The sequence below is a fragment of the Myotis brandtii genome, unplaced genomic scaffold, assembly GCF_000412655.1.
Source record: "Myotis brandtii unplaced genomic scaffold, ASM41265v1 scaffold927, whole genome shotgun sequence".
In the NCBI taxonomy this organism is placed as follows: Eukaryota; Metazoa; Chordata; class Mammalia; order Chiroptera; family Vespertilionidae; genus Myotis; species Myotis brandtii.
Window position 1 is genome coordinate 1,926,860 of NW_005371823.1, and position 10,806 is coordinate 1,937,665.

A 10,806-nucleotide genomic window follows, 5' to 3' on the forward strand; every position below is an offset into this window, starting at 1 on the left:
TCACTCATCCTCCCTATCAGTCAATTGTCTGGCCAACTGCAGAGACAACTGGCTGGCCCTTCTCTCTTTCCATATATATCTAATTAAAGATGTGACTCTGAGTACACATTATATGTAATTTCACCTACCAACTAACATAAGAGAGTAGCTCTGCTTTATGGTAGGGAACTAATGTCCTTATTTCATAGGAGGTGAAAGAAGGAGCAGAGTGCACCATCCCCTCTGCATAATAAATGTCTCAGTGTCAGGGCATTTATCCCAGTCGGCTCCATTTAGAGGTGGAATAGAGCAGTGAGTCACAAATTTTAAAGTGCCCCCAAATCACCCGAGGATATTATTAAAATGCAGAATTTGGCTCATTAGGTGGGGCCTGGAATTCTGCATTTCTATCAAGCATCAAGGTATTGGCACTAGGGCTTGTCTGAGAACCATACTTCAAATAGCAAAGGCCTAGAGTAAGAAGAGGGTGATAGAGATCAGAGAAACATGGGGGGAAGAGGAGAGTAGCCCCCTAAAAGACACCCCTGAGTTACTGTGGAACAGAGAAAAGCAGGAGAGGGAGGATGTGGGCTCTGCTTTATCCTGGAAAAATTACATATAAGAGAATTGTAGGAGCCCTGGCCAGTGGTGCTCAGTTGGTTGGAGCATTGTACTGTACACCGAAAGGTCACAGGTTTGATTCCTGGTCAGGGCACATGCAGGAGGCAACTGATCAATGTTTCTCTCTCACACAGATGTTTCTCTCTCTCTCCCTTCCTCTCTCTAAAATCAATTTTAAAAAAAGAAAGAGAGAGAGAGGGAGAGAGAGAGAGAGAGAGAGAGAGAGAGAGAGAGAGAGAATTGCAGGAATCTAATTCTCCTCAGAATTTGTGGGCTGGTCTAGGGATGTCTTGGTCCAATATGGGTTATTGTTGTGAAATGGTCTAGATGAGTGCTTGTATTTTAGAATTACTAGTGTTGAAAAAAAAATGTATTCATGCTAGAATTTCATCCAAAGAATTTACTCTTGATATTTGGAGTTAAGCCTCAGCTTAAAATTTGTTTGTTTGTTTTGTAACCTCTCCAGGTTAGGTTGAGAAACCTTGGTGTTTCTGTTCCATGTGGCAAAGGTTATTTTGCCCAGAAAAACCTGGTCAAAGAAGTTCGTACTCCTGCTGGAAGAAGGCTAACCTCAGAGTCTGATTCCGTGGAACTAGTTGCCCTACTTGGCTAAAATCAATTTTAAAAAAAGAGAAAGAGAGAGAGAGAGAGAGAGAGAGAGAGAGAGAGAGAGAGAGAGAGAGAATTGCAGGAATCTAATTCTCCTCAGAATTTGTGGGCTGGTCTAGGGATGTCTTGGTCCAATATGGGTTATTGTTGTGAAATGGTCTAGATGAGTGCTTGTATTTTAGAATTACTAGTGTTGAAAAAAAAATGTATTCATGCTAGAATTTCATCCAAAGAATTTACTCTTGATATTTGGAGTTAAGCCTCAGCTTAAAATTTGTTTGTTTGTTTTGTAACCTCTCCAGGTTAGGTTGAGAAACCTTGGTGTTTCTGTTCCATGTGGCAAAGGTTATTTTGCCCAGAAAAACCTGGTCAAAGAAGTTCGTACTCCTGCTGGAAGAAGGCTAACCTCAGAGTCTGATTCCGTGGAACTAGTTGCCCTACTTGGCTGGAGAACTGAAGCTTGGGGACTGTCAGATTCTACCTGCAGCCCAACCAGTGTGGCTAAGTGGTTAAACTTTGACCCATGAGCCAAGAGGTCGCTGGTTTGATTCCTGGTCAGACCACAAGCCTGGGTCGTGGGCTTGGTCCCCAGCAGGGGGAGTGCAGGAGGCAGCAGATCGATGTTTCTCTCTCATGGATGTTTCTATATTTTTATCCTTTTTCCTTCCTCTCTCTCTAAAATCAATAAAACATATTTTTTTTAAAAGAGTCTACCTGCAGATGATTTTCAGAGTAATACCAGGCAAACTCATGAACAGAACATTCCCAGCCCAAGTCTGGTCACAAACCTTTTTTGCGTCTCTTGGATAGTCTATTTTTCCCCTTCCTGTTTTATCTGTTACCAAGAGTCATGCAGTTTGGATAAAGCTTAGAAGTCTGGGGAGACTATTACGTCACTGACCATGGGAAGACCACTCAAACCCAGTCCTTGACCTCTGGATTTGCTTATTGATTCAGACCTAGTCCAGTTCCAGGCTAGACCTAGAGATCTGAGAGGGAAGAGGTGCTCTGGATTCACCCACTAAGGCACTGCACATGTGAAGATAGTAAAATTTTCTGATTCATTGTTTCATCACGATCAACCCACATAAACCACATATATTAGGGTTCTCCAGACAAACAGAACTTATGGGGCATATAAGTACACAAGTGATTTATTGTAAGGGATTGGTTCATGTGATTATGGAGTCCAAGAAGTCCCAAGATCCCTAGTCAACAATCTGGAGACCCAGGAAAACTGATGGTGTAGTTCTAGTCCGTGTTCAAATCTGAAAGCAGGAAACACCAATGTTTCAGCTCAAAAAACAGGCAGGTTGAGAAAACGTGAATTCTCTCTTACTCCACTTTTCTTTTCTTTTTTTAAAAAAAATTCAGGCCTCCAAAGAACTAGATAAGGTACCCCTCACAAGAAGAGGGCAATCCAGTTTACCCAGTCTGCCTATTCCAATGTTAATCTCTTTCAGAAACACCCTCACAGACACACCTAGAGTAATTTTTTTAACCAAATATCTGGGTACCTTGTGGCCTCATCAAGTTGACACATAAAATTAACCATCACACCACAGAATCTCCTAGAGCAGCGGTTCTCAACCTGTGGGTCGCGACCCCTTTGGCAGTCAAACGACCCTTTCACAGGGGTCGCCTAAGACCATCCTGCATATCAGATATTTACATTACGATTCATAACAGTAGCAACATTACAGTTATGAAGTAGCAACAAAAATAATTTTATGGTTGGATCACAACATGAGGAACTATATTTAAAGGGCCAAAAGGTTGAGAACCACTGTCCTAGACTATTTGGAGACAACTCCACTATTTATTATCCCCTGAAAAAGGGCTGCTAAGGGGAGCAGAGCAATTTGCAACTAAGCTGAAATTTAAATATCATCTTAAATATCAGATTTAAATAGCAGTTTTAGCAAACAGTATTCATTTGTTTACTTATTTACTTATTTCATCTTTTACCCCTAATCTGATCCAGCTTCTAGAATGTCATGATCAAAGACCACACCCTCTGCTGCAGCCAAAACCCCTGGTTCTTGTCCATGCCCTGTGTATTCCGTCATCTACCTCTCCCCACTTCCCATCTAGGTTTCCCCAGTCCTCCTAGGCCGCTTACACTTCGCACTCTTCGTGAAGCATGTGCTAGTCACTCCAGTTCACCATTACTCTAGTTTCTTTGGACTTCATTGCCATTATTAATGTCCATATGGCTTTCTTGGCACTTTGTCACATACTACCTGATCCTCCTGGTATTGGGGCAGTAAATCAGATAAACTAAAAGCATGGATATAAGAGTTATATATAAGACATTGCCATTTATTAGTTTAACTTCTCTGAATTTTAGGCTGAACATTAGAAAAAAAAAATCACATAGCCTACCTTGCAGAGTAGTAGTGAAGGTTAAATTAATGAGAATGATGATAGTATAACCTATGACATATGTGACTCACATGGTCCTCTCTAAGGTGTGATGATCAAAGAACACAGTCCAATTAGAAAACTATTAATTTCAAAATAACTCAACATTTTTTACTCACATGTCTCTATACCTGGAAGGAACATATATAGTCCACAACAAACCTGTTGCGGTCCCCTTGCTTTTCCCATACGTTTTCTTTATACCTCACAGCTGCTCAGAACCTTTCTTTTCATGACTTTCAAGAAACTCCTCTCCCAGTTCTAGACCACAAGGATTTTGCAAGAGCCATAGTCAACAAGCTACAGGCCCAGGAAAACTGATCGTATAGTTATAGTCCAAGTTCAAGTCTGGAAGCAGGAAACACCGATGTCTCAGCTTAAAAACAGGCAGGCTGAGAAAGCGTGAATTCTCCCTTCTGTGTGCTCTTTTTTTTTTTTTTATTCAGGCCTCCAAAGGATTAGATAAGGTATTCCTCACTAGGAGAGGATCTGGTTTACTTGTCTACCCATTCCAATGTTAATTATGGCCTTCATAATCACTCCCACCCTCTCTTCTCTCCCCTCCAGTCCTGTGTCTGTCTCCCCACTTCTAAATGTGCGAGATCTGGTGAAGGCCAATACTCTCCCACTCATAGTAGGAGGGTGAGAAAGGGAGGAGGGCCAACAAGCAAAGGGAAAAGGCCAGACTCTCATGAGTTACTTTTGCTCTGCCACATGTATGAAGCATTTAGCAATCACTGACACATAGTCCATGCCCCCAAAAGGGCAGCTCCTACTACTTTATTGCTATCCTATGTTGTAGGATGAAACAAGAATGACATTTCTTTATATTTGCATCTCCTCAACTAAATTGCAAACTCTTTTAATAAAAGACCTTCATTATACTTAAAAATATTTTTATTGATTTCAGAGAGAGGATGGGAGAGGAAGAGAGGGACAGAAACATCAATGATGAGTGAGAACCATCGATTGGCTGCCTCCTGCAGGCCCCACACTGGGGATTGAGACCTCAACTGGGCATGTGCCCTGACTGGGAATCGAACCATGACCTCCTGGTTTATGGGTCAATGCTCAATCACTGAGCAACACCGGCTGAGCTATTATACTTTTTTTATACTCTATCCAAGTGCTGCCCAATAGAACTTTCTGCAGCATGGAAATGGTCTATCTTCTGTGCTGTTCAATATGGTAGCCATGAGCTACATGTGAGTATTGAATACTTGAAATATGGCTAGTACAATAAATGAGCTGAATTTTTTTATTTTATTGAATTTATTGCATTTACATCACAAAGTTCAATGTGACTAGTGGCTACCATATTGGACAGGGCAGACAATGCCTATCACAGCACATGCACAAAATAGACAATAGACGCTCAGTAACATTTATTAAATGGATGGATGAATAAGTGATTAAATGAACTTAATTATAGCCTATACATGTTACAGTGTTTGTATCGCTACAATTAGATAATTTTACAATTTACTTAACATAGGTGGGCAGTAGCTACTTTCCTATTGCTTTATACTCTGAATAGCTTTTTTTTTTGCCACTGGAAAAATAGCAAATGCTAAAACACATAAACAAGATTCTATATTTAAGCCTCACTTTCTCTGAGTTCAGTATAAATTCAATCTGACTTGGAGGTCAGCCTCTTTTGTTTTTCAGAAATAAAAAAAAACTGTGATGTACATGTTTTATTTAGTAGTGGGTTCTCGTTATGACATTTCCCTTTAGGAATGAAAAAGGAAGAGATAAGTTATTATCAATGCAGCCACAAGCAAATCCAGCCATCTTCCTCGGCACTGAAGGGAAATGTCAAAAAGGATTATTCATGCATTAAAGATTCATGGACATGTTATCCCTCTCCTATATTGAAGGACTGGATTGTGTTTAAATACTTGTAGACCATTATGAGACAGTAGGGACTTGGCAGCTTGAAATAGCATTTTCCTCAGTAGCTTTATGACCTCAACGGTCTCACACAGAGATAGAAAGAAATATTTCATTGATATTTCACCTGAGTGATAGTTGTTTTTAAGGTTACTGAAACTTGCAAAAGAATGTCTTCATGTTGTTTTGAATTTATTTCTTAATATTTTTATGTTTTTTAAACATCAAATTTGAATATTTGGGTCTGTTTCCTCTTTCTAGTATGACAGTTAAGAAACCAAGGTACAATGAAGTCATAAGGAGATTCCCAAAACAGGGCAAAAGGGGAATCTTGTATTCAATTGAACAGGCAGAGTCTGGATAGTGAGAATTAAGTAAACCAAAAAATCATGATAAGCAAAATAAGCCAAACACAAAAGGACAAATATTGCATTATTCCACTTTATAAAATACATAGAATAAGCAAATTTATAGGGATAGAAAGTAAATTTGAGGTTACCCAGAGACTGGGGAGAGGGAGGAATGGGAAATATTGCTTAATGGTTACAGAGTTTTTGTTTGGGTGATGAAAAAGTTTTGGAAATAGATAGTGGTGTTGGTTGCACAACATTGTGAATGTAATCAATGCCACAAAATCATACACTTAAAATTTGTTGAAATAAGAAAAAATAGAATTGGGTAAATCAGTAGGTCTCACATAAAAGAAAAATAACATTGTTTGGGAGAGATCAACAGCCAAGTTTAACCCAGGTAGTTAGCCCAGCAAAGTCATATAAAAAAACATCTAATTTCAAACTTTGATTTTGACAGGTAGCATTCTATAGGGAAAGAAGGTTGCCCTCCAAACAAACTGCAGTGAAATAACACGGAATGGACTTAAATAGGAGGTTAATGGGCTGGAAAGGCTGCTGGAGGGCACCACTCACCTGAAGGTGATATACTGGAGTGCAGCTGTGCCCTCCCACAAACATCTCCTGGGGCCCCGGGGAGGAGAAGACGATGGGCTGGAGTCACTGACGGACTGAGTGTGGCATTTCTTGAGTTTTATGTGCCTGTGGTATGACATCAGTACAAGAAAGGAATCTCAGGGCAATTTTTTCCTCCTTTTGGCGTGAAGCAGGGTCTCAAGCTGAGAACAACACTTTCTGAACACCCGCAGAGTGATCCTTTGGAAGTCTAACGGACATCTCTAATGAGAGCTCAGCCACTCACTCTTCCCTGCCTCCGCTGAAGCCCATAGGAAGCCTCGTCATCTTGTTGTTACCCTCAAGTTTCTCATCTGTCTCTCACAACACAGAGCCTAGAAATGGTAAGGTATTTCAGGAAGGATATAACTAATGATTCATTTCCTGTATGTAGCAGTCAGGGTTCAGGTAAGAAAGCAGAGCTGGGACGATTATGACAAGAAAAAGGGGTTTATTGTAGGATGAGACCATACACTAGTATGGGAGAAGCTGGGAGAGGCCTAGAAAAAAGAGTCAAAGGATCAAAGAAAGCATCACCAACCAATCAAACTTAAGCACTGACATACATGACATGCCAGACCTTTCAGGGAAATCTGAGAAGCCAAGCATGTCTAGCTGGCAGATGAGGGCCTTAAGGAGAAGCACATGGAAAGATCTAAAAGGGCTGTGCCTCTGTGCAGCTCTGTGGGGCTATGGCCAAGTACTGTGGAGCGTTTGGTGCCACTGTGGGTCCAGAAGCAGAGCAGAGGAGAGTGAGGGCTAGCAGGAGCCCACCAGACACTTGTACTACTGCCCATCACCATATATGACCACAAAACCTTCATGGTTTGCTTTGCTTCCATCTTCCAAACCTCACACACGTTTCTCCTTTGACCAACTCTAGCTCTGAACCATGTAGTTATCAGTATAACCCAAGTTGAAATAGCACAATCTAGCGTATTGTGTCTTGCAATTAATGTTTATACTTATGCTGAAATAAAGGCATTGGAAGTGTTCCTTAAATTAGAATAGAGGAAATTCTTACTCATCCTCTTCTTGCCCTTTCCAAGTGAAGAAAACATTGAAAATTAATTTTAAAAATAATCAAGAATATTTCACTTGTTTCCTCCTGACACTGTTCATTTGCTTCATGGTAATTGATGGTAGAAAAAGATAGCACTTTGTTACTCCCCATCACGTCAAGCTGAGTCACAAGTCTGTCATTTCACATTTTCAGCTCAACTTAAAGAATTATCTATCAACAAATTGAGCAGTTTCTACACAATGCCTAGAATCCAGAAGTAGAGTATTTTTTTTATAGTTTACTGAACCATTCCTTTATTGTTAGACATGTGGGGCAAGAGATATATGTGATCACAAAGCCTTTTCCAAAGTCATAGTCCTGTCCACAAAATGCTGGGCTGCGGTCAGTGCTCAGTCTTGGCGTCTTGTCCCATCTTCCAGATGACCAGGCGCATGCAGGCGCTGGCGTCCTCGCTGGAGCTGTGGCCATCCATCCGGTCCTGGATGACGTGTCCGAGGTAGTGAGCCGTGAGGTTGCGAAGGGAGCGCTTTCAGGGGAGGCCGCGGCGGTGCGGGAAGAGCACAGATGTGTCCAGCACGGTGCCATGGATGAGCTTCAAGGCCAGCAGGTCGCTCTGCAGGCTGTGTCCGATGAGGATGGTGTGGGCATTGAAGAGCGTCAGCAAGGCGGCCTGAACGTCCCGGATCGAGGTGCTGGTGTGGGCCAGGTCAGCTGCAGTGACTCCGGAAAACCTGGTGTTGTAGTCGACGATGTCGCGGTCCGGCCTGACGAAGGCGTCGTACACCAGCTGCAGGGCGCTGTCCACCACGCTGACGCGGGTCAGCTCCAGGCCAGAGGTGGTGTAGCACATCTCACAGTCCAGGGCGTAGATGCCGGGGTGAGCCCCTGGGGGCAGCTCTTTGTCCAAGGTCTGCACGAAGCCCTGCAGGTCCTGCTGGCGGCCGTCCTGCACGTGCTGCTGGGCCACCTGGCAGCCAGGGGAGCCGATGGGGGCCGAGCAGCACGTGTACTGAATCTCCCAGCCCCCAGCCACTGGAGTGGGGCGCCGCCGCCCCCAGTGGTAGTGACATTCTTCCTGGTGCACACAGTGGCCCCTTCGGGCCACGAGGTACTGGTTGCCACAGCGGCAGCACAGCCTGCAAGAGGCATCTTGGGGCGGCTTCTCTTGGGTGGTGAAGAGGACAGCGCCCCCGGGCCGCTTGGGGTGCGCAAAGGGGTAGCCATTCTCCTTGAGCTGGGCCTGGGTTAGCAGGTGCTCCTTGAGGCGCTGGTACAGGCCGGCCCCTTGCAAAGGATCCTCTTCAGGGGGGCTGTTCGGGCACTGGAGTGAGAAGCTGGCTCTTTTGGAGGAATGGGCTTCTGAGAACTCTGCTCAGGTGGGCTGTGGGTTACGAGTTTGGGAGGCACAGTGCTGGTGGCCAGGGACGCCTGTCCTGATGGGGCGCGGGCCTCTGGGAGCTGGCTGCCCAACCCCTGGGCCTTGGGAGGAGGGCTGCTGCTGGCCAGGAAGCGCCTCTTGGCACCTGCAGCCAGGCAGGGCATGGTGTCGCAGGCAATCCTCCTCTTGTCTCTGGCAGCTGAGAGGTGGATGGAAGGGGACTTCGGGGCCGGATCCTGGGCAGCCTGGGGCAGGCTGGCTGACTCCATGGGAGGCTTGTCTGCTCCCTGCAGCAGGTCACACAGTTCCTGGGTGGTGGGTAGCCGGGTGCGGGGGGCCAGGCCTCTCCTCACGGACTCTGGCTGGATGATGAGATATATGGGGCTCCAGGTGTATATGGGGGGCACTAGGAGCAGGCCGCCAGGGCCAATAGGTTGATGGCAGGGCCACTGGCAGGAAGGCCGGTGCACCAGGGTTGGGGCAGGGCAGGAGGCACCCAGCTCGGCCTCCTGAGCTTGCAGATGGCCAGGAGGAAACCAGCTCGGTGCCGTGACTCTCAGGAGAGCTGGAGCTCGCGCTGCTTCACTTCTCCCGGGTGCCGACATGGTTCTTCTCTCCAGGGCTCTGGTGTCTAATGGCTTAGGCTGGGTGCCCTCAGCCCTTATATAGGCGGAAAGCCCCGCCTCCAAACAGATTAACTCGCTCAGCCAATGAATCTTAATGACCTCAGGGTACCAGGAGTCAGGTGCCCTGACTTAATCCCACCTTACTTAATCCCATATTCTCTGACTGGCTTCTAGAATCCCGGAGCTCCCTCGGGACCGAATCACCAGGAGGGAGCTCTGAGTCCAGACGGTGAGCCCCATCCTCCGCTGAGTGCCCAGAGTCACCTGACAACCATGCCTGTCTCTGGGCCAAGGGGAGGAAGCCAAGGCTCTGACAGGTCAAGAGGGCACAGCCCAAGTCAGGGGCAAGACAGGGATCAGGCCCTGTGACCTTGTGGGAGGGGTCACACACATCTCACTCTCCCTGCTCTTGTCCCTTTCCCCTCCCTGCCCCCCCACCCCAGGGTGGAGCACAACTCTGATTCCATATGGGTCCCGGCACTTGTCTGCCAGGACCCCGAGTGTGTGACTTCGTCTCCTGGCCTTGGCCTTGCTTGGTGAGATGAGAGGTCCTCTATGTCTCCTGCCCAGGGGACAGAGGGGTCAGACGCAGTGGCTCATTGTCCTCCGCCTTTTCTTTTCTCTGGGGGGCATCCCTCCATAAGGCTCCCTCCCAATTTTTTCATCTTGCTAAACGGAACCTCTGAACCTATGAAATGCGATAACTCTCCCTTCCTTCTCCCCCAAGTCCCTGGCCACGAATATTCCACTTTCTGTCTCTGTGGATTTGACCACCTCATTCAAGTGGAATTCTGCAGAACTTACCTCTTTGGGCATGGCTGATTTCATGAGGCATCAGATCCTCAAAGGTCATCATCCCTGTTGGAGCATGTGTCAGAACTGCCTTCCTTTTTTAAAGGTGAACACTATACCATGGTACATGTCTAGGCGCCATTTTGCTTCTTATCCATTCATCTCTCCAGGCACATTCCTCAGTGGCTGCTTCCATCTGACATGTTGTGAACACAGGTGCCCAAATATCTCTTCAAGACCCCGCTTTCCATTTCTGTGTGTATATACCCAGAGGAGGCACTGCTCGACCATTTGGTAATTTTATTTAATTTTTATGGTTTTGTTTGTTAATCCTCTCTAGGGAATATTTTTCCGATTGATTTTTAGAGAGTGTTGGAAAGGAGGAAAGGGAGAGAGAGAGAGGGAGAGAGTGAGAGAAAGGGAGGGAGGGAGCGAGAGAGGGAGAGAGAGAGCGAGAGAGAGTGAGAGAGAGAGAGAGAGAGAGAGAGAGAGAGA

General features: G+C 45.5%; 1 protein-coding gene across 1 annotated transcript; it reads right to left on the reverse strand.

The window, feature by feature from the left end:
- Positions 1–7,897: 7,897 nt before the first annotated feature.
- LOC102246739 (putative exonuclease GOR) lies at positions 7,898–9,498 on the reverse strand. The gene is given in 2 exon segments (XM_014532944.1): positions 7,898–8,855; positions 8,987–9,498. Coding segments are annotated over 2 exon segments (1,470 nt in total).
- Between the last annotated feature and the right edge of the window lie 1,308 nt (positions 9,499–10,806).